This window comes from Entelurus aequoreus, linkage group LG06 (genome assembly GCF_033978785.1).
Source record: "Entelurus aequoreus isolate RoL-2023_Sb linkage group LG06, RoL_Eaeq_v1.1, whole genome shotgun sequence".
Taxonomy (NCBI): Eukaryota; Metazoa; Chordata; class Actinopteri; order Syngnathiformes; family Syngnathidae; genus Entelurus; species Entelurus aequoreus.
Genome location: NC_084736.1, coordinates 62718939 through 62743551, shown reverse-complemented (window position 1 = coordinate 62743551; position 24613 = coordinate 62718939). Strand labels below are relative to the sequence as shown.

Sequence of the window (24613 nt, the reverse complement as noted above, 5' to 3'; positions counted from 1 at the left end):
AAAGAGCACTTGCAAGTGACGCCATCTGTCAACTGTCACAGTGTGCCTTTAACTGCAGTAGTACCTCAACTTATGAGCTTAATTGTTTCTTTGACAGAGCTTGTATCTCAAAACACATGTATCTCAATTCAACACTGTCCATTAAAATAATTGAAATCAATTTAATTGGTGGTTGCCCCGCCCAAATAGCATAACTTTAACTTGTGACATGCCTTCCAAAAATAAAAACAAACGTTGAGATAGGAGATATTGTATAAAATAATACAATAAATATACTACAAACAGCTATAGTAGTTCTATAAAGTAATGTAATAATAATGTACAGCGTTTACCTTGGAGAGTGGACTTCTACGGTATATCCTTCGAGACGTTTCTACGTCAAACACACATCAGCAGCTTTTCCATATTTTCATGGAAAAATGAACGTTGTTTAGATATTATTTTTACATCCTTGCCTGGCGTTAGACTCATTCTGCTTTAGTACAGACTAGCAGTGATTCGCTCAAATTGCTTTGCCAATTTGGCAACACGCAGTCATGTTTTTGATAATTTTTTTCTTTAATTCAATAAATATCATCCACTTCTTCTCGGCACTGTCCTTTACTCCCACTTTCTTCCTTCCCATGATTGGAAAAACAAAGGTAAGTTGAACTATAGCTAAAAGTTAATGCTAGCGCATAAGACCAGATATTTTGGTCGGATTTTACGGAGTTCACTGTGGCATTTTCTAGGCCAACTAATGGCGGGGAGCTTGTAACTCACATTTTTGCTCCTTCAACTTAAATCATAACAAACAGCCAAAAAACAACTCTTATTTCAAAACACTCTTAAGTTGAGGTACCACTGCAGAAGTATCAACTCACCCTCAAACAAAGCTGGAGTGCTGTACAACCACGAAAGTACCTCTGCCAAGCACACACCACCTCTGGTTTGAAGGCTTTGACCACATATACCAGACCAGGTATAAGCACATCCTGCTCGGCCCATGTGCACAGCACCCTGCAGCCCCGCCGAAGACCACCATCCAAAGATCCTTCTTCACTAGGGAGAGGCTGAAGCAATGCAGACAGGACTCGGGGAGACCATGAAGATGTGCTGGATTCAGGGTCAGCCGACGAGCAAACTTCCTCCAAAGAATAAATGCTGACCTCTTCGCCACCTGCAGAAAGTGAGAAATGGGATAGAGGATGACACAAAATTCATAGCATACATGTGTTGCCCTGAAAAATTATAATTAGGGGCTATACAAGATTGAACGAATGAAGTACCAAGAATGGAAATTGGAGTAAAAGGGATGGTATGAGCCAGTCTCATCAGATTGTTTCTCTCCATAGCTGTTGAAACACACAATGTGCAATCAAAACTTCTGAAAGCCTTATTTAACCTCCAAAACCAAGTAACTATGCTATGTGTTGACAACGTAGGATGTGTGCAAAAAAAGAAAAAGTATATTACAAATTATATATTTTTATTAATACCTGAATAATGTGGATACAATGTATCGGTGGACTGGAATGAGGGACTCCTTCCTGCAAATGATCAAAGGATAGTAATTTAGTACACACCATTTACGCACACAAAAATCTATTTAGCAAATATCTCAAATGAGATTTGTCTTCTATAATTGCATGTTCAATTACTTACATTCAGTTGTTAAAATATATTTCTGTTTTACCTTTTAAAAAAATGTATCTAGATATATATGATACTAAATATATATTTTAGAAATACCTTCAGCGACTCTACTGCTCTGTAACCTGGAGTAGAAACATAAGAATTGAGTGTAGTTGACAATCAAGTGTCTATGGCCACTGAGGCCAAAAGAAGACAGGCGTACTTACAAAGACCTGTGGCTAATTGATCGGGTGCAGCTATTCCATGCTGAATGAGTAGGACTACACACATCCTGTATGCCAAAGTGAATATAATAGAAACACGGTGACTTCCAATATGTGTCAAATACTTCCACAACTAACAATCAAATAATATAATGTATATTGAAAAACTGCTAACATTTACAGTACCTGTTGAGAAAAATTGTGCTTCTGCAAATCCATGGGTTCAACATCTTAAAAAAAAGACAATGTTACGAATCTTAACAATTGATGTCCATTAACAGATGCATTTTGCTACCATCTCGTATCCTAGTGTATGCTATGGTGCTGTATTGCACATAAATGACTGAAAGCTAACATGATGTATGCACACCATTTCAAAACAGTCCTTACTGAGCTGACTGAGACTAGTTGAAGCAGACCAACATGTCGGTTGTCCTCTTAGCCTTCGCTTTCTTTTCCAGCAAGCAGCAGACATATGTGTTGGCAGGGTTTCCTATTTAAAAGCACCAAAAAACGGACATCATAAAAGACTACAGAGGTTGAATAAACACAAACGGTAAGTGTGTGCGCAGAGCAAAATACTTATTTGACAAAACAGCAAAGCAACTCTTACGCTGTCGGGGCAGCTCTCTTGTATTTTGACAGTCTTCCTGTTAGGGCTCATTCTTCTGTTCAAGGTGAAGTCAGATGACTTGGACCAATCTACAGGATCAAAGATTAGAAACCAGACACCAAGACATTTAAAAAGGAGCTCAGAAATAGAAAATAAAATCTCAAATGTTACACAACATATTTGTCAAATGACTTGTATTATCAATCTTATCTTTCTTTTTTAATGTTTAAACTAGTGCTGTCAAACGATTAAATATTTCAATTAAATTAATCACAGGGTTGCGGTGGAATTGTGGATTGATTTGGATTAATTATCCAATATATAATATCAATTAAATATAATTTATTTTAATAGTCTTTGGATGTACTCATTCATCATGGTCTTTGTATTCTCGGGACATTCAATCGATCCCAATTGGACTGTCCAGATCAGGGGTCACCAACCTTTTTGAAACCAAGAGCTACTTCTTGGGTACTGATTAATGCGAAGGGCTACCAGTTTGATACACACTTAAATAAATTGCCAGAAATAGCCAATTTGCTCAATTTACCTTTGACTCTATGGTATTATTAATAATTAATGATATTTACACTTAATTGAACGGTTTAAAAGAGGAGAAAACACGAAAAAAATGACAATTCAATTTTGAAACATAGTTTATCTTTAATTTCGACTCTTTAAAATTCAAAATTCAACCGAAAAAAAGAAGAGAAAAACTAGCTAATTCGAATCTTTTTGAAAAAATTAAAAAAAGAATTCATGGAACATCATTAGTAATTTTTCCTGATTAAGATTCATTATACAATTTTGATGACATGTTTTAAATAGGTTAAAATCCAATCTACACTTTGTTAGAATATATAACAAATTGGACCAAGCTATATTTCTAACAAAGACAAATCATTATTTCTTCTAGATTTTCCAGAACAAAAATTTTAAAATAAATTCAAAAGACTTTGAAATAAGATTTAAATTTGATTCTACAGATTTTCTAGATTTGCCAGAATATTGTTTTTAAATTTTAATCATAATAAGTTTGAAGAAATATTTCACAAATATTCTTCGTCGAAAAAACAGAAGCTAAAATGAAGAATTAAATTAAAATTTATTTATTATTCTTTACAATAAAAACAACTAATTTACTTGAACATTGATTTAAATTGTCAGGAAAGAAGAGGAAGGAATCTAAAAGGTAAAAAGGTATATGTGTTTTAAAATCCTAAAATCATTTTTAAGGTTGTATTTTTTTCTCTAAAATTGTCTTTCTGAAAGTTATAAGAAGCAAAGTAAAAAAATTAATGAATTTATTTAAACAAGTGAAGACCAAGTCTTTAAAATATTTTCTCGGATTTTCAAATTCTATTTGAGTTTTGTCTCTCTTAGAATTAAAAATGTCGAGCAAAGCGAGACCAGCTTGCTAGTAAATAAAATTTAAAAAATAGAGGCAGCTCACTGGTAAGTGCTGCTATTTGAGCTATTTTTAGAACAGGCCAGCGGGCTACTCATCTGGTCCTTACGGGCTACCTGGTGCCCGCGGGCACCGCGTTGGTGACCCCTGGTCCAGATTGTCCTCGAAGACGTTTGGCCTCTCATACAAACAGCACTCATCAGTTTATACACATAGTTTTAGATTCGTCAGATCTAGTCTAAGAGACTAGTAGACTAAAGCTGACTAATCTAGGTTTATGAGCATGAGATCTAGTCAACCAGTCTGTAGTCTCTTAGATTGGAGCTGACTAATATATGTCTGAGCTTGAAATAATTGATGAAGCTTGCTCAGATGAGAGGCCAAACATTGTCTAAGACAAACTGAACATACATTTAAAATGTATTTTCCAATCCCTGCTTTTAACCCATCCTGCATACATATATGCCAGTGACTTCAACTTCCCCAACTTGGGGATATACCTCATCCAATCTAGATGGTGTCACTCTCGAGGAATGGGCATCAGCAACTGGTGTGCAACTCCTCTATGATCCAAAACAACCAGGTAGCTTCCACTTTGGCAGGTGGAACACAACCTTAAACCCAGACTTCACTTTCTCAAACCTGAATGTTCCATCGGCCTATAACATCACCCTGGACCCTTTTCCCAGATCACAACGCAGGTCGTCGTTGATAATCCCAGACAACCCTATCGAACCAGCCCCTACCAAACTAGTGAAGAGGTGTAATTTCCACAAGGCTAAGTGAGAACAGTTCACCAACTTTGTGACAGTCTACCCGCACCAACCACTTCCAACCTGGATTCTGCTTACTCAGGCCTCTGCAAACTTCTCATCAGGGCAGCCATTAGAGCTATTACACACAGTTTTCGTCATCGTTACATTCCCAAATGGGACGAGGCGTGTGATGAACATTGCAATCAATTTCTGCAGACTGAACCTAGTGAAGAGGAAGCCACCTAAGAAACACATCTGACAGACTACCTAGACAATAAACAGAGAAAGTTGGGAAGAGACAATCCAAAGAATGCATTTCACTTACACCAGCAAGCAAGCTTGGAAGACCTTCAACCTCTTTACTGGTAAAAGCTCCAGACAGTATCAATGCCCATTGACAGCCAACTTGATAGCTGAACAGATACTTGCAAGTGGCCAATTCAAAGATGCCAACAAGGATCACACCCATCCGTCAAGCAAGAAACAACCAGCCTATGGCAAGCCCCAGGAGTAGTTGGCCATATTTCAGTACCACTCTGAGCTGAAGAACTCACTAAGGCCATCAGCCAACTAAAGAGTGGAAAGGCCCAAAGCCCTCATAACATCCCACCTGAGTTCCTTTTACCCTGCGTCCAGAAATACCTGGACTGGCTCCAGATGTTCTACTCCTTCTGTCTCCTTTGTCAATCGATACCCAAGATCAGGCGGAAAGCAATCGTCATTGCTCTGCCAAAACCAAACAAACCTATGGATGACCAAGTAACTACCACTCTATATCACTCCTCTGCGTCCCCTTCAAGCTACTTGAACGACTCCTACATGCCCGAATGAAAACCAGTCGTGGACCCCTAACTTCCTGATGCCCAACCGGGCTTCCATCGCAGCACTGTACTACAAATTGTGAAGCTCTTAAATGGCATTGAAGTCAGCTTTGAAAAAGGAAGGATGTCAGGCGGGCATCATCTTAGTGGACCTGACCACAGCCTACGACACAATGTGGCACCAGGCCCTGACTCTGAAACTCTTCCGGATCATCCATGATCGCAACTTACTACATACAATTCATTGCCAACATCCTCGCCAATCACAGTTTCATACTGAAGACAAACAATGGACAGTCCAGCGGCCCAGCACATCTAAGAAACGAGGTTGCCCAAGGCGCAGTACCGGCCCGTGTTATGTAACATTTACATTAGTGACCTGCCACATACAACATCTTAGCAGTAAAGATATACCAATGACCTTGCTCTCCTTTACTTGGACAGACGCTGGTCGAAAGTAGAAAACGTGCTCACAGCAGACAAGGCAGTGGTAGCAGCCGAGCTCATGACCTGGAGACTATAAAGCTAAGCACGGCAAAAACTACCAGTACAGCTTTCCGTCTCAACAACCAGGAAGCTCGGCACCAGCTTACAGTCAACCTTAACGGGACACCTCTACTCTACAACCCCACTCCAACATACTTCGGGGTAGAACTAGATAGACAACTGACTTTCAGGCAACACCTTGAATCTCTACGTGCTAAATTGTCATCTAGGAACAACCTCCTTCGTCGTCTGGCATGCTCATCCTGGAAAGCCAATACTGTCTCGCCAAGAATGGGCAACTCTAAACCGGCTACAAACTGGAGTCGGCCGATTCAACTCCAACGTATGTGGCCCCACTGAGCAGACTGCACACCACATACTATACGAAGGTCCCACCTTACACACACCTGCGGAAACACTCCTTGACCTACTCAACCCCAACCCTGACACAGAGAGCAGGCTGTAACGCCTGAACCGAACTGCTTAGCTTTCTCATACGCAAGAAGAATAATCTATATTAATAGTGTTTCATTTTGCATTAGCAAAGGAACTGCAAATAGAAGGGAATATACCTGTATACTCTAGCCTATGTACATAACATACATTAACCACCTTTAACATCCTGTTCATGTCAACAAATTACATTTTGAAACAAACATGGATCCACATTAATGTGGACCTGTTACTCCTTTTGTGTTATTAATGTAGTATTTTAAGGTGGAAGTGTTTTAGTAAAAAAAAGTGTGCATAGTACAGTGGTACCTCAACTTATGAGTTCAATTGGATCTACAACCGAGCTTGTAATTAAACACTCCACTCTCCAATCAGTGCCGCCCATTGAAATGAATTTAATCCGTGCTTGGCCCCCCAAAAATTATAATATATATACATACTTTAGAAAAGAAACACTAACTTTTAGATAAACAATACAAAGTACTACAAACAAGTACAATAGTTTTGTAAAATATTGTAATAATGCCACAGCATTTATTAACCTTCTGGAGCAGACTTCTGCAGGTGTCTCTTACGGGCTGGTTTTCTGTCGTGTAACAATAGGAATTGTTTTGGGGGGTTTTATGTTGCACATGGACATCTATGAATGACGGACCTAAGGTCAGTGTTGACAGCAAGTGATATGCAATATGTATGTATGAGAACCAAAAGTAATTCTTAATCTTACAGTTTGTAGTCAGGAGACAGAACAAACTGAAACACATCAAACAGACCACTGACACCTTCTCTATGTTTTCATGGATAAATGTCTTTTGTTTGGACGTTATTGGCTGCATGGAGTGGAGGCTTCTGCTTTGTGTGTTACAGACTATGACGGTGCTGTGCGATGGGTTGGCTTACACGGTAGGAAAAGTTTTTAATGGTTTGTTTCATTGATCAGGTGGGTGTCGTCCGCTTCTTCTTCTCAGCACTCTCCTTCGCACTTGCTCTATCTGTTCCGGTGGTTGGAGGGCAGGATTGAAAAAACAACAACTCATAACTCAAACATATGCTTGCAAGTTAAAGCATAAAAAGCAGATACTTTTCGTATTTCAAAATAGTTGGAAGTGGGGCCAACTTAGCTCAGATGGTAGAACGGCCATCCAGAAACTTGAGAGTTCCTGATACAAATCCAGCTTACGCCATCCTAGTCAAAGCGGTTGTGTCCTTGGGCAAGACACTTCACCCACCTTTCTCCCAGTGCTGCTCACACTGGTGCATGAATGTTTGGTGGTGGTCGAAGAGGCCGTTGGCACAAATTAGCAGCCACGTTTACGTCAGTCTACCCCAGGGCAGCTATGGCTACAAATGTAGCTCACCACCGTGAAATTGGAGTGAATAAATAATGAGTTCTCAATTCTCAGCGCTTTGAGTATCAGAAAAGCGCTATACACAGTAAATCTAATGATAAATAAATGATAAATGGGTTATACTTGTATAGCGCTTTTCTACCTTCAAGGTACTCAAAGCGCTTTGACAGTATTTCCACATTCACCCTTTCACACACACATTCACACACTGATGGCGGGAGCTGCCATGCAAGGCGCTAACCAGCACCCATCAGGAGCAAGGGTGAAGTGTCTTGCCCAAGGACACAACGGACGTGACTAGGATGGTAGAAGGTGGGGATTGAACCCCAGTAACCAGCAACCCTCCGATTGCTGGCACGGCCACTCTACCAACTTCGCCACGCCGTAATCCATTAGTATAAGTCGAGGTACCAATGTACTTTATGTTGGTCGACTGTTACGTTATGTTCTTTTGTGTACTCAAATTTCGCATTGAGAGGGCTAACGTGGTGTTTAGGCTCTTCTATGTTTGGTTCTGCAGCTTTTGAATATCGGATCAACTGTACATTTGCTGCAGTAAGTAACACTACTTGGAGAAACTGCCTAAAATGTATTGCGGTAGTGATTTTTGAGTAATTATTTGCTGCAGACAGACTGATTGCGTTATAGTTATAATCCGATTAAAATATGATGATGGATTCATATTGTATTCAAATTGTATTCAAATTCAAATTGTATTCATTTGAACAGCTCTATTTGAAGGTTGTATCTGAGAACAGTACCTCTATGCCTGCTCCATTGTAATGATGCGTCATCTTTTAAAGTTTTTTGTGCAGCATGCTTGTTTGTTGGGTCTACAAGGCTAGGATCGGATCCCTTCCATGGATGTGGGGATGCCCCGGAGAATGTCATATTCTCTACACTGGATGACAAAGATCTGCTGTAGCCGTAAGGGTGCTTTCTTGACAAGGCCCACCTTGAGGGCTTTACCGAAGGTTTGGTCTGGAAATCATTCTGACGGAAGTTATGATTTGCAAAACTCTCAGAGATGTTTCCAGGGTCAGAAAGAAGATGTTCATGGTCTTTTTCTTTCTGTTCTTTTACTTCATCACATCCATTGACTTCTCTTTCCTCCTCCTCTTCTTCCATGTCAATTTCCTCACGATTTAGTAGTGGGTCACAGCTCCACAATTTATAATACAGTGACTCCAGCCCTCTGTCACTAAACCTGAGAGAAAGAGGAGACCCGCAGCGAGATGGTCCGTACGACTCATAAGGTGTCTGATCACTCAAACCACTGAATGAGCTTCCAACTGCATTCATGTGCAAACATGAAACTTGCGATGGAGTTCGAGAAATGCCTAGAATGCGATGGTGGGCCTCAGCCAAATGTGATTCCTATTGTAAAAAAAAAAGTTTTGTTGAACATAATTGTACCAATTTTTTTTCAACAAAAATACAGATTCCAAACAATACCTCCATTTTTCTTACACTTCCCTCCTCAATCTGTCCTTCTCTTTCCCCATTGCTCCCTCTGACTCCTAGGTGGGACTCCTGTGATGTACGTCTAAGAGGGTAGACTTTGAGCAAGGAAGTCGGAGTACTTTTAGAAGGCTTGGAAACCAGCTGTTTCATATTAGCCACATCACAGTCCGCACCACTTCTGTGGAGAAGAGCCCAGCTGTGAGGGAAGACGTGCTGGGATGATGTGATTGGCCGGCATTGAACCAGGCAAGCCTCCTCTTGTTGCAGATTATCAGAAGCGGAGAGCAGGGTTATTGTGTCCACACCCTGCACTGACAGGTCTTGTAGTTGACCCAGGTGACAGTCCAAATCGACAAGGCTGTCCTGTATGATGTTGACTTTCTCTGAGACTTCTCCCACCATTGTGCACATCTCTTCTGCTCTGGAGGGACACATACTGTACAAATCAGTTTCTACTACTGATGCACACTAAATCAAGCACCGAAACAACCATAAAACTGCACAAACGGTACAATATCAAAATCACAAAAGCATAAACAGGGATTTATGTAAGTTACAGCAACACTATAAATCCAACCTGTCAGCTGTCACTCTGATCCTTTTCATCTGACTGCTGTGAAGAGCTTCATTTTGCTCATGAATGTAGGCCTTTACACATTTCTCCTCAAATTCATGAAGCTTCTTACGGTCATCATGGCCTAAGTAGAGCTCTGGCGAAACATATAAGAGAAGAGAAGGTAAAATTTTGTACCAAACATTTCCTCAACACAAAATGTGAATATAGAAAACTGATGACTATTGTGCATTCTAGTACTCACTAAGTCCAGAACCCCTTTCTTCCCCCTCAGCATTCCTGTTAAAAAGCCTATAAATAGCTCTCAAACCAAGAGTCACATGACTGAGGAGAATTAGAGGTGGAGGAAGCCAAGGTCTGTCCTGATAGGTCATTATGTAACGATAGCGATTGTACTTCCACAACTTGTTGGACTTTGACGCCATATCAAAGTAGATGTTGCTGATGATGAAAAGACAACCATTGTGATAAAAAGGCTTTCAAAAAAACATGTTTTTTTTTTTTTTGCTTAAGTACTTACTTAAAAAACGCTATGAGAATGTTGACCATGATGATGTACTGAAAGAACATATAGACCGCCTGAAGGAATGCCGTGAGAAAGGAAGCAGGAGGACATGAATGACCATCATCACATGCTGGTAATACAAACAAATGCAATCCACTTATTAGCATACATGTAAAGACAATGACCCTTGCATTGTAGTATGGCTAGCATTGCTAAAGCAATCAAGGTTACATTGCACAATAGGATCAAGTCATTACTAAACCACTAACGATCGATCTCAGAAGCGTAGACCTCTCCAAAGATCATCCAGTAAGGCTGGAACACAACATCACGAGCTAAGCTCCATGATGGGACCTCATACGGGGATAGGATGGCCTTCCTGGACACTCCAAAACTCAGTAGTACTATCGCCATCATGACCACAATAAAGAACATGTTAGAAGTCTGGAAGAAAACATAGAGAAAATACATAACTATTAAATAAAAAGGTAATAGATATAATAATGTATGTCATTAAGTAATAAAGTATAGTAATAATATATATATATACACACCATCTTGGTGATCATTGTGAGGTAAGGGCCAGCATGTTGATTGACAGCCAGCAGATCCATGACCCTGACAAACCAAAATATGATATCCAGACAATAGGTAATCCGCCCGGCTGTCCGGAATGGATCATCATGCCAACGCATCGTCAAACCAGCCAGGAAGAGAATGATGGCAATGAAGTCTGATAAGTTCCAGTACTCTGAGAACCAAATCTTTAGCTTCTGTCTCAGCTGTCTCGGCTCTGACATTAGCACCTGATGAAGGATATAAATTATTGATATTTATTAGTAATCCTTGTAATTCCACTTTACTTTAAATATTCATTCACTTTTTAACCCCACTACCTGATGGCTTCCTCACCTCTCTGGTTTTCTCCACTGCAGTAGACAAGATATACAAAATGACCAACCACTCCTGGACGCTGGGTTCATCTCCCATCTTCACTAAGATGGTGTAGGAAAATAACATCAGGAAGGCCAGGTACCACATCTACAGCACACACAGTCACAAGAAGATTAACTTAATTTAAAAAAGCAATGAAAGGCTCTTCCATTCATACTGTGAAATATATTTTTATAGTAAATATAGAACATGTAATAAGACAAGAAGGGCATGGGTCTACTGTATATTTTGCCGTATCACACAAATGCATATTTTGCATTTTTATGCCTGACACCATGCAGGTCACCTACTGTATGGAAGCAGAACTTAACAACTGGAGCTGTGTAAAAATCATAGAGCCTTGTGATCCATGACGCACAATGCCCAGTGAATGGGGAAAGGCATTTAGAAACTGAATCACAACATCTGTCCTGGACTGGCAGTCCATGCTCTGCATCCTGATTACCCTGTGAGATGGGATTCCAAATGATAAATCCAGTTAAAAGACGACACACAGTTTGTTGTGTACAATATGTGCCATTTTACCAGGTGATCGGTTTCCTCGTGAGTTGCTCCTGTCTTTAGAGTATCACGTACAAATAAAATTGCCTCATGAGACTGGGGCACATGGCACATTTCAGCTTTGCTTTTGTATTCCAGAAGCAAGATGGCAGGAGGCAGAAGAAGGCTCAAAATTATCTAAAATAAAGAAATAAAATCCAAAGAGTTAATAACAACAGAATCTCAACACCTGACAATACAAAATAATCTCAACAAATAAATTAAACTTCCCATACATTTATATTTCTCTTTTCAGTGATTACGTAAATCAAAATTACATCTCCAATAAACCCTGTTACCTTCAAAAAAGAGTTTTTCCTCATATTTAGGGGGCCGGTCCAGAGATCGGTGAGGAGGGTCTGTGTGCAAGAGTGCGACACAAAGGGTCGATGACAAGAAGAAACTGCAATTTGCAGGCAAGTAAAGTGGCTCCACGCCTCCATCTCTGAAGTAAGCAACTTCATGGCCATCTTCTCATTCTGGCGAAAAGCACAGTCTAATAAATTCACCGCCAGCTGACCAAATTCCCTATGGCACAACACACAACCAATGTAATATTAATTTCCAAAACAAGCAAGGGAAAACACAAAAAAGTACCACAGATAACGGGTAGTTAAACTGCTCCTTAGAATAAAAATGATTAATTTAAGATACACATTGGAATTGAATTATGCAACAGTATTTAAAATAGTTTAAAAAATCATGACTTTTATTTTGTAAGACTCACAGTGAATATGCTTTGAATTGTTCTGCAATGTTGTCATTCATGCTGCTTTGCCGTGCCTCAAAGGCCATGGAGCGGTAAAGCTTGCAGGCCACTGCGGCCCGAGCAAGCGCCTCTTCGCCATGCTGCCACAGAAACAGTGCCATCTCCTGCCGCTGCTGGAGCACGGCCCACACGAAGAGGTCGTTAAAGTTGAAGGAGACAATCGGTGCTTCGCTAATACCAGGGATCCACACAGCCTTTCCAGTGGTACCATGTGGCATATTTTTGTCCTGGATTCAAATATATAGATACAATAAATTGTAGGAGAACAAGGCTAGAGAAAGAAATGAAAAAGGACAAAAATGAGGATGTATTTGTCAAGGTACGCAAGACAGGTTTGTGGTTATGCTTTGAAAGTATAAATCACTTAAACTAACATTACTATGGTGGCTGATAGGGGCAAACGCGCAGCAACCTCAAAATGCTCAAAAGACAAAAATTATTCAACACACAAAACTAACACCACAAACTGCAAGATCAAAACCAAATATTAAAAAAATGTTGCAATTGCCAAAAACGAACATGCATGTAAGAAATGCTGTTCACAAAACAAAAGGAAGTTTGCTGGGCTACTTTGTTTTAGGGGTTTTCTGTGTTTTTGGCATTTGCCGCATTTTTATTTTGTTTTCGTTTGCTTGCAGCATTTATATGATTGTTGTTATGCTCCGTGTGATAGGTGGGACTGATAGTTTTGTTTTTGTGTGATTTCCTGTTGAGGCTTCTTATTTTGACAGTTCCTTTTCCTTTTTGGCACTGTGGTGGATTAGTAATTTACTTATCATTAGTATTTCGTTCACATGTGACTCTGTGTTTGTTGTCAGATCATTGTTTGTGTTTCACATGGTAGTGCAAGTCTTTACATGGCTTCCTATCCATGCTTTGAGGAGTTCTTGGGATTCTGTTGGACATTGGAACTGTTCTTGCCTGTCGTGCTGTCCTTGTGAGCAACTCTTTTTTAACGGGGACCTATGATGATTTTCCTCTTTTCTGGATTACCGTATTTTTCGGACCATTAGAGCGCACCTATTTTCATACAAAAGGCGCTCCGAATTATAAAGCGAATTAAAGGGGTTGTGTTAAAGAATCACAAGAGATAAAGCTGTGAGTCAATTGAGTATTTGTTTATTTTGTAAAACGGTTTTAAATACAAGGAGTTCATTTACAGTTTTCAATAAAGCTGTGCTAGGCTTAGCACATAAATATAGTTGTGGATAAAGTATTACTTTCATCTGACCGTGGCATGCGCACAATAACACCGATGTGCAACACGCAGTGAGATATGCTATGAAGTTTATTTTCGACCGTGTCTAAAAAAAAATAGTGGTGATGATGTTAAAGGTGTATATTTGATTGCACATTTATTTGAATCTAAAAAAACAGTCCCCCAGATACTCAGAAAGGGTATTAAAAATGTGACTGTGGTACAAAATTTACACCAAAGTGTAAATATTATCCACACCATAAGGAAGTGTGTTAATTAAATGTGGATTACAAACAAAATAAGTCCCCTTTAAAGAAATACATTATTGATAACACCATCTAGCCTACCATTTCTCCATATCAAGAGGTAACATCAGAATGTAACAAATGCTGCATTTCTAAATTACATTTTGGTTTTGAATCATTCCGACATTGCTGACGGGCCAAGCACATTACCATTATGTTGAACATGCACACATTGGAGTAGAAATGTAAATTGTAGGAGAAGAAGAAAAAGAAGATTGTTATTGTCACATGTACAATGTATGGAGTGTATGAATACATAATGGGGTGGTTGTTAGTACCTTGATTGCATGCTGAATCACTCCAGAAATCAGTTTAGAATCCAAAGGAGGGAATTACATCCAAATAGCAGTATAGTTCATACAGATATATGGCAGATAAGTTTACCAGATTTCATAATTACCTTCCTTACTAAAATATTAAAATAATCTCTGACCCACCTTGCATTTGTAAGGTTGAGCAGTTCTAAAGAAATGTGGGTCCTGATGACTTTTGCTTTTCTGCAAGTTTGGTATCATTCCTCTTTTTTGTTTGGACAAGGAAAACGTACTGTTTCGTTTACCTTCCTGTAATCATAATAAAGCAGAGAGCATTACTAGAAAATATTTCTAATAGACAACAAATTAAGTTCACCTTGTCTTGCAGTTGGTTGTAAGTAGCTCGGAAGTGTTTGCGTGTATAAGTGCTGCGGTATGCTCCTCCTATGAGGTACTCTATAACCAAGCCCATGTCAATGAGAGAAAGCCGGTAACCTAGAGGAAGAGAGGTCTGCTCACACACATACAGTACACATACACACCACAATAAGTAAATAAATATTATACATATGTAAAACAAATATGCACACATACAGTATTCTAATGAAACGTTCTCCCTAAATGTAACATTTTTGTATCATCCTTACACATACCTGTTTCACATCCTCTACAAGGTGGTGAAGAAAATGGCCGGTGTGGCCCTGGGGCTGAAAAAAATTACATAATTATTATTAATAATGAACACACACTTGTGTTTTGTTAGGACAAAAAAAACTATGGTTACTTTTTAATGATGTGGCAATAAGACAGAAGTCCAAATGTTATATGTGCAGCAACAGCCCTGGCACCAATTTGCTTCTTAGAGGGACTTATTATCCCGAAGTTATAAATAAGTAAACATTTCTTGATACGCAAAAGATGAAGGTAAGTGAGAATGGAGAGAAAGCAAGCGCACACATGACAAAGCATCCTATGATCTCAACAGCATCCTAAACAACGGCTGAATGCAAATGACCCAAAAGCACAAAATATATTTGGGACAGTTAGTTCATCATTGCGATTTCAGTCAAAATCACTGTTTGCACGTTGCACTTCAAGCGTTGTAAACAAAATAAGTTTCTTTCTTCTGTTTGTACATGAAGAGAAGGCCACATAAAAACAAGAAGAAAAGCATAACTACACAAACTTTTTATGTTGAAAAAAATGAAAGCAGCAATTACTCCTAGATAAGTTTATATATTTATAGTAAATATATATAGTTACCATGTTATAAAGCTCCTCCAGGCGACCCACGTTGAGGAAGCGACTCATTGTCATGCCGTTGTCAATCAGCAGTTTGACAAAACTGACACGGTCCATCACCAGAGAATCCAGCATGGCTTGTTCCAAGGAACCCACCTTGATACAGAGGATTAAACAATCAGGGGGCAGCAATGAATAGGCAAATAAGTTAGGTCAGTTGAGAACCCTATTATTTTCAGTTCCATAAAATCATAAAATGTCAAACTAATGTAACTACGGAAATATTTACAACATGAACAATGGCAAAAAAGCCACTTTTACATCACATAGCACATAAGGACCCTTTATAAAAATACAAAACCGAGGTGTCACTAGGTTTTAAAGACAGAAGAGGCTTAACCCTCAATAGATATTTTTTTTCCCCAAGATGGCACCGCTGTAGTGGCTGCTGGTTGCAGGAGCTCTGCGCACATATGTGTCCTCTTTTTGTATTTTTGATGTCTTGTTGTTTTGTGTGTTTTTTTACTTTTGGTTCGGGTCCTTTCGACACTGCGCAACAAGGGCTGGTGGCACTTTCATGACGGATTTTGGGTGCTTTTTTTGTGAAATTTTTAATCTTCCTGCAGGGGGGCCTTTTGGCCATGGTTATGTTTGCGATAGAAACCAACTGCTGGCTCTCTGTCACACCAAAGTTTGTGCGGAGAGACCGCAGGAGTCTAATAATAATAAATAATTAACATTCAAGACTGAAATGCAAGGGCGACAAACAAAAAAATGTATTGCCACAAGTTTACAGTACAGTGCAGTGATATTGAAACCAAAACATATATATCAGAGTTTATGCATTAACTTGTGTTGTAAATGCAGCCACAGTCTTCAGTCGTACCTGCCAATGTTGTCCATGCACTAGAACATCTTTCTGTGCAATGTCAGCCCTGTCCCAAGCTAGAGTCACATTCAACTGCTCTGCAGAGCTGGCTTTTGTGCCTGTTTATTACATAGACAAATGGAACACTTATACTCATTTGTTTTACACCTCGTTGATTGATGTTTCGTTTACTAATTTGTTTTGCTATCCTGGTGAGTCTAAATGTCAAAAAGTTGAGTTTAATACCCTTGAGCGTGGTGGTCAAAATGGCTGCATCTGGGGCCACGTGGTCATCTGACTCAGAATCAAATATGGTGATCTTAAATACATAGTTAAATACATCAGTGGATTTAAGTGCCAATCATAACATATTGCATTTAATTGCACTTTCACCTACAGATTGTCTGTGATCCATGCATTCCAAGAGGAGAGTGCAAAGGCGAGATGCTTCCTCTCTATCTACTCCAAACACCTCTCTGATCCGTACAAGGAAGTCCTGTTTAATATCTGCATCTAACTGTCTAGAAAACAAGAATTCTACGTAAATATGTTTGGCAAATTGTACACATTTCATGAATCAGAGGCAACATTGCAATGTGTGAGTGTGGGTTTTTTTTTTTTTTACACACAAATCATGAGATCATCCACCGCTAATATTACCTGTGTACAAAATACACACCTGTCAATAGCAGTCTGCTTGTGTAAGAAAGCAAGGAGGTCAGCAGCCCTGCCAGATCCTTCAAATACAAACACCGGCACAGGAGGGTTATTGCTGACATAGTCCAGCACTGTGGACACAATGACAGGGCCGCCCTCAACTACCACACAGACCATCGGCACCCTTTGGTTCAATCCTACAGAGTGGAGAGAATATAATAAAACACTGTTTAGCACACAATATGGTTTGGAGCAGTGTCCACGGCAGCGTGTGGAGGTGTAAGCAGTGTAGTATCGCAGTCGCACAACACAGCACGTTTCGCCAATGAATTCAAGTGGAACAAACCACTGAAGATAAAATATAACAATAGAAGACAGTTGTTTATTACAATTTTTTAATTTTTTATTATCTGAGATAATGCATGTTTTGGGGACTTTTCATTCAATTCTTAATTTAATACAGTTTTGATTTGATTTTAGTTACTATACCACTGTGCTTGGTACACCAATAGAGCCCAGAAGGATGGATACAAAAACTTAGAACCTTTATTTAACCAGATAAGAAACCCATTGAGATCAAGATCTCTTTCACAAGGGTGACCTGGCCAAGAGGTCAACAGCACATGTCACAGAACAGTTTCAAAAAAGTAATACGTTAAGACATACATTTTAATATACATAAAAGAGAACTGTAAAACAATAAAGATTTCCACCTTTTAAAAACACAGGCACTATGCAAAAGTCTCTTGCTGTCTGTCCCTCAGGACAGAACGGAAGGCTCCAAATGGAAGTAGTTCAGTGAGTTTCAGTTTCGTCTGCAATGCATTCCATGCCATAGGGGCAGCAATGCCAAAAGCTCTTTTGCCAAATTTAGTCCGTACATGGGGAACAGTTAAAACATACAAATTGTTAGAACGTAATGTATAAGAGCTGTTTTTTCTTTGTAACAAAGTACACAAGTATGGAGGTATTAAATCTAAAAGAGCCTTATAAATGATAGTCAGCCAATGTGTGTATCTGCGTGCACTCAATGAAGATAAGTCTGACTTCATATACAGTTGACAGTGGTGGGTGAGACTACGACAGCCAGTAACAAACCTTAGTGCTGAGTGAAAAACAGTGTCCAAGGACTGGAGGCATTTAGAAGCACTAAAATAAAGCACGTCTCCATAATCAATTACAGGCAAGATAGTCGCTGTCACTAATTTCTTTCTGACTTTAAGAGAGAAGCAGTTTTTATTTCTAAAAAAAAAACAAGCTTAACCCTAAACTTACAGACCAACTTGGTGCGATGTAAACGATGGTAACTATGGAGTTATATTTGTGCTTTAATTTTGAGGTTGAAAAAGGCAGATTTTGAGCACAGAAAAATGTATTTTGCAAGCACTTACAGGACATGCTAGTTTAAGAAGAAATGTAACTAAGTGAAAAATAAAATAGTTTGACCGAATATAAATGTGTTTTGTGCTAAATTAACATGTCTGCATGTTTGCACATTAATTAAGCACAAAATACATTTGTATTCACCCAAACAGTTATATTTATCACTTGAGTTTATTTTGTTCTCAAAATCGCATGTATGTGCTTGCAAAAAATGTTTTTCTGTGCTCACAAATTTGCCATTGTGACCTTAAATTAGGATACAAATATAACTCCATAGGTAACCAGATGGAAAAACAAAGTAGCTATTAGTGCTTCCTTCCGTTGCTAAATGAATGCAGACTCAGCCACCTGCAACAAGTGTTTGAATGTGACATTGTGCAAGTAACGTCTTGGAAGTAATAAAGGGTCCTGACAGAAGCACACAAAGTTTGACACTCTTTCAAAGGGGGCCTATGAAGATTCTAATATACATTGAACACACTTCCTTGTGGTCTAAATAATATTTTTTTGATATGCTTTGGACCCTGCCTTCCGCCCGTATGCAGCTGAGATAGGCTCCAGCACCTCCCGCGACCCCGAATGGGACAAGCGGTAGAAAATGGATGGATGGATGGATATGCTTTGGAGACAATTTTTTTCAGAATTTTTCTCTACTATCACTTGTATAACCAGGTTTTAAGTCTATCTGCAAGCTGTTCGTATGTGGAGGCATTACCTGATTGCTATCGCCCCGCCCTCTCCAAAAGTATCAGAATGTATCTTTTGAAGATGTACACTGTTACGTAAATGTGTTGAAGACAAAAATCACAGCTTTATTTTTAAGTCACAGTCGAAAAAAAACCTTCGCTAGTCACATTAGGTACACCTGCCTACTCAGATCGATATAGAGTTGCATTGACAAAAAGCTGCTTTTAGCAGCATTTATGTCACTGCATGTCGCACATCTGATATTATGTGCATGCCAAGATTATATGAAAATAATACTTAATCCTCCCTACTCTTGTGTTTTTCAAACCATGTCGTAATGTCTTTTTCTGTTGGAGTCGCCCAAATGTCGTGGACAATTAAACACCGAAATATTCATTTTATAGTATATATTCTATAGACATAGAGCAGGCATGTAACAAGAAAAAATGTATAGAAGCTTTAGCGGCAGCAGTCTCAGCTGTTTTGACTCACCAAAGAGAGAGGAGGTTTACCGACACAGCATGTCCGAGAATGTCCACATAAGAACCATCTCAATCTTTGACATCACAAATGACCCACTGTTAAAGAAAATACTCCACAACTCAGTGCTCAGAGGCTTACAAAACTGCATGCAAGAACACCGCTAAATGCATGAGCCAAATGATTTGACAACAACAATTTCCAGTCTAAAAAGAGGAAAATCTTTGCAGGTCCCCTTTTAAACTTAATTGCAGACCCTTGTCAACAGCAGTAGTCAGTTCCAAACTCGCAAATACGTTTCTCGGCCGCTCTCCATACCAGCAAGACAACAATTCCTCATTACACACCAATCACACTCAGGACAAGGTGCGTTTACAAATACCAGGATTCTGAACATCATTATGACAACAATGGCAGCACGGTGGAACAGGGGCTAGTGCTGGTGCCTCAAAATGGGAAGGTCCTGGGTTCGATCTCTTTCTGGACTTTGCATGTTCTCCCCGTGACTGTGTAGGTTCCCTCTGGGTACTACAGCTTCCTCCCACCTCCAAACACGTGCACCTAGGGATAGGTTGAGTGGCAACACTAAATTGGCCCTCGTGTCTGAATGTGAGTGTCAATTTTGTCGATCTATATTGGCCTTGTGATGAGGCGGCGCCTTGTCAAGAGTTTACACCGCCTTCCGCCCAAATGCAGCTGATATAGGCTACAGCAAGCCCCAGAGGGATAAGCAGTAGAAAATGGATGGATGGATGGAATATGACAACACATGCAGTTTATTACACTTAACTTCCATTTGCTCAATTAATTTTATTCATATTCTATTTTATTTATATAATTGTGTTAGTATCTAAACTAGTGTTTTGTTCAACTTGCATGTCACAATATTGCATAAAAATAAAAAGTTGTTTTTGAACAAAATGTTTATGTTTTCTTTTTGGTTCGGGCTTCGTTTAAGCTCTGCACTGTTTCATAAGTACCGATTTGACACTTTTAGTAGATAATATGTAAACAATAACCCTATAGAGGGATAGTAAAACAAAGTGATAGAGTCAGTTATGTTAGTACATGTTGACAACTTTACTGCTTAGGGGAAAAGACAGGCAAAGAAGTGACACCAAAACCATTCTGCTTTTCCCACTTTGTCTTTGTTGTGAAAAACACACTACTCACGAGGGTGGATCTTCAGTAGCTGAATGTGTTTCTCCAGCTTCCTCCTGAGGCCTTGTTGGCAACCATATTTCCCCAAAGTTCCATCATCCACAAGGAGAAAGTGGGAGTGAAAACTATTAAGACAAGCTCTCTTGCTCAAAGGGTTCCCCAGTGGCTGGTAGGGCCTGAAGACCTAAATCACGTAAAGCAGCGTGCAAAAGATGTGTGGTGTATTGTTAAAAACTTTCAAATATTATTGAATATTATTAAAACACAATTAGATTCCTCACATCGCTTCCTATTAAGTCTGTGTTGTTGTCAATCACTCCCCATGGTGTGATCCCAACCGTGTTCCTCTTCCTCAAGTTGTGGCCACCAAAGGTTTTCACTGCCTCACCCACATACTTGGACACACCTAAAGAAGTTACCAAGAGTAGATGATTGCACAGCAAGCATCTAACTATCCAAATTATACAAATGTGAAATTTAACTCAGCCCAGGTTGACATCAAATATCATCCTCTGTGGCTACATTTCAATGTGTTACTGCCAACAAAGTTAAATACTGTTACTTATAAATAGGGATGATGTTTGATAAGAAATTATCGAGTTCGAGCCTATTATCGAATCGTCTTATCGAACCGATTCCTTATCGATTCTCTTATCGAGTCCAGATAGGTTGTTGTATATGGAAAAAAACACACAATATTTGGTTTAACAAAAGCTCACTTTTATTATATAAGAAAAAAATTTAATCTAATAAATAAATAAATATTGACTGTTACCCCCCTAAAAAAAAAAAAATAAATAAATAAATATAAAGTAACACAAAAACAACCTGTCTCTGTGATCACTATAGGTGTATAAATAATAATATAGTGTTAAATAAAATCAGTCCCTTGGGCACAAAACTGAAAATAATACAGCTCTCCAAAAAGTGCACTTCTGCTGCTATTTGAAATAACTCTTTGTTATGATGCTTTGACATTTTTGCACTTTATTTCTTTATTGAAAGAAAATTCTAGGAAGAGAAAAGTTGTTTGCAAATGTGGTTACAATGCTAAAAAATGAAAAGTTAAAGCTAAAAAAATGAATACACTTTATTGAGTTAACATTATTTATTTATAGGGGGAAAGATGTGATGTTATGAGCTAGGAATATAACAACTACACTACCCAGCATGCAACGGGAGTGACGAGCATGCGCGGTAGCCCCGAAAAGTGTTGTTGCATGTCTCCACCCGGCAGCTAAGAATGAGGTTATGAGCACGCTGTGAAAGTAAACGTCAAGAACTCAGCCAACACGCCTTGTCTGCATTATTTATAATTAGACAGACAACACATATACAGTGTGATTTTGTTTTGTTTACAAGGAAAGAAAAACAAAAGTTAAAAAAGGGAGATGTCATATATGTATGTGCTGCGGTTGCTTTAAGAACGTTGCGACAGCTGCCGTAAAGGAGGTGCGTTGCTAGCCTGGTTGCTATGTTTCCGGTTGGTCGTAAAAGTGTCCGTCATGTGTTTGTACCCTGCTCAAATCTCTCAGTAAAGTTATTCATTGGATTATACCTTTTGTTTTGAACTTTATTTCACCTTGGAGCGCTTTTTCCGGTCCATTGTTTTTCCTGCTTTCCCTATCTGCTCCTAATGACTGAGCTACGTGACGTAATTTTTTGTGATGTCTTAAGGGGCATTCCTGGTCGGGACGGGATTGGTCCCAGGGATTCGAATAAAGAACCAACTCTTTTTCTTTACTATAGTGGTCTCGATAACGGGTACCGGTTCTCAAAAAGGGATTCGAGTCCGAGGACTCGGTTCTTTTCTTATCGAACAACCGGGAAACCGGTTTTGAGTATCATCCCTACTTATGAAGACTTATATTTTATAAAACTTACCGTAATTCAAAAAATCTTAGTTACTATTTTAAGCACACTGTTCACAAACTATTATGTTAAAAAAAACACTTACCAGTATTGATACCATCAGTAAGTATCCATGCATCTGTGCTGCGAGCTGCCGTTATCAGACCTTTACTGAAGGAGTGTTTGACTTTGGGAGGGAGGGTGAAGTTTTCACAGCCTCCATGGACAGTGAATAGGAGCTTGGGTCTCTCCATCTGCCACTCCTTCAGCATCAGTTGGAGAAGCGCCTCTGGTTTTGTGTCCACAGCCACACGCACAAACTGTAGAGGATGCACATGAAATTACTGCAAATATCTATTGGCATCTCTAGATGTTCTATTCTGGTTCACTTTACTGATTGCCACCATAATTGTCTAGTTAAAGATACGATCAAGTCTTAACCCAACTGGTGTTTACGTTGAAACAAGCGTTAACCGTGACTTTAAAAGAAAGAAAGAAGCGACCTTTATTGGCCTTGAGCCCACATACTGCACTGTCAAAACACTGACCTTAGCCCGACAGACGCGTGTTGCATTGTCCTGAAAGTCTATGGTACCATAGGAGTCTGTGGGACTGACACTGGTGTGGCGTTCCATGGACCAGTCCTCCGCCTCATCCTGACCAGGACCAGGACAGATGACTGTGGGGGGAGGGGACTCTTGCCAAGAGTGTTCCACTATCAGACGACCACAGCAGCACCTAGACAATTGACAGTTTACAATTAATAGGGTGGTGAGGGAGTCTGTCAAAAACAGGCAAGGTTGAGATATGAAGTCCTGACGTTATGATAACCTTGGGCAAAAATATCACAGTTTCACAGTATAGTATTATTATTATTATCGCTCTAAAATGTGTTATTTGAAATATCTTCATTGAAACAAAGAAAAAAATACATTTTCTGTTTAACAGTAATGTTTAAACAATATAGTAGAACATTATAAAAGTGGAACATATGTATTTAAAGAGAAAATAAGATAACAAAAAACAACTGAATTAGTTGTAAATAACTGCGATGAGGTGGCGACTTGTCCAGGATGTACCCCGCCTACCGCCCGAATGCAGCTGGGATAGGCTCCAGCAACCCCCCGCGGCCCCGAAAGGGACAAGCGGGTGAAAATAGATGGATGGATGGATAGTTCTAAATAAGTAACAATAAAATGCAATTCTAATGCAGTATATTGTAGCTAAACCTGCAACTCAACTGACATTTAGATATTTTCCTTGTAAAAAACAAACAAAAGAAAAGCAAATAAATGCAATCACAAAGGGCCCGATCTACTAATATTAAAACACCACGCGCTAAACAGCATGAGCAAACTATGTATACAATATTATATGTACAATATTAGTGGGCGTGTTGCGTGTGATCTATTAAGATTGCGTGTACAACTAAAAATTCTATGGTTCCATAGGCATCCCGTAGATTAAATGAGGTTTTTGCAAGTACTACTGGGGCAACGTTACTTAAGTGGTTTTGAAAGCGTCACTTCTTCATACCCCGGTATACCTTAATACCAGTAACAGGCCCTGATCTACTAAGACTGCATGCACAAATAATAACAAGTGCAAAAGTGGTGCAGACCGGCCTATTTAACTAATTTTCCTCCATATTCATGTTATTATGCTCGCCAACCTGTGTGCGACGTTGTTGAACAAGCAGCACCCATCAATGATATTTAACACCTTATCTGCAGTATGGAATTTCTATCTATAGACAACAGAAACTATTTTTAGCGCACTGATACTCTGCAGGGAGGCGGTGGACCATCACAACACAATAGGGCATTCATGAGCCTGGAATGATCCAAGTGCAAGAAAATGCATATTGGAAGACATTTTTTCATATAGTACATGTATTATAATAATGTATTTCCGAAATAGAAAAACTAACAACATTAAAAAAAATGTCAGCAAACACCAAAACACATCAATAGGATTTGTTTTAATCAGCCCTTAATA

The 24613-nt window shown here is 39.2% G+C and overlaps 1 protein-coding gene across 4 annotated transcripts in view; it reads right to left on the bottom strand.

Moving 5' to 3' along the window:
* The window catches only part of trpm6 (transient receptor potential cation channel, subfamily M, member 6), a 39250-nt gene that overhangs the window by 6960 nt on the left and 7677 nt on the right, over nt 1-24613 (bottom strand). For 2 of the 4 annotated variants that reach the window (XM_062051183.1, XM_062051182.1), the window contains exons 4-35: nt 23164-23353; nt 22722-22935; nt 21046-21170; nt 20777-20948; nt 17076-17250; nt 16794-16917; nt 16643-16715; nt 16415-16515; nt 15550-15684; nt 14940-14993; nt 14663-14797; nt 14470-14595; nt 12488-12756; nt 12060-12288; nt 11746-11898; nt 11511-11666; nt 11179-11307; nt 10821-11072; nt 10536-10710; nt 10282-10396; nt 10006-10202; nt 9765-9897; nt 9179-9608; nt 8485-9100; nt 2452-2540; nt 2229-2331; nt 2025-2068; nt 1842-1906; nt 1732-1757; nt 1479-1529; nt 1269-1334; nt 864-1159 (exon numbers count right to left, since the gene is read on the bottom strand). In XM_062051183.1, the coding sequence (XP_061907167.1) occupies nt 864-1159; nt 1269-1334; nt 1479-1529; nt 1732-1757; nt 1842-1906; nt 2025-2068; nt 2229-2331; nt 2452-2540; nt 8485-9100; nt 9179-9608; nt 9765-9897; nt 10006-10202; nt 10282-10396; nt 10536-10710; nt 10821-11072; nt 11179-11307; nt 11511-11666; nt 11746-11898; nt 12060-12288; nt 12488-12756; nt 14470-14595; nt 14663-14797; nt 14940-14993; nt 15550-15684; nt 16415-16515; nt 16643-16715; nt 16794-16917; nt 17076-17250; nt 20777-20948; nt 21046-21170; nt 22722-22935; nt 23164-23353 (5218 nt within the window). Of the gene's footprint in view, nt 1-863; nt 1160-1268; nt 1335-1478; nt 1530-1731; nt 1758-1841; nt 1907-2024; nt 2069-2228; nt 2332-2451; nt 2541-8484; nt 9101-9178; nt 9609-9764; nt 9898-10005; nt 10203-10281; nt 10397-10535; nt 10740-10820; nt 11073-11178; nt 11308-11510; nt 11667-11745; nt 11899-12059; nt 12289-12487; nt 12757-14469; nt 14596-14662; nt 14798-14939; nt 14994-15549; nt 15685-16414; nt 16516-16642; nt 16716-16793; nt 16918-17075; nt 17251-20776; nt 20949-21045; nt 21171-22721; nt 22936-23163; nt 23354-24613 lie in introns of those variants that run through there. The other 2 variants (XR_009826574.1, XM_062051184.1) reach the window with 2 other exon arrangements.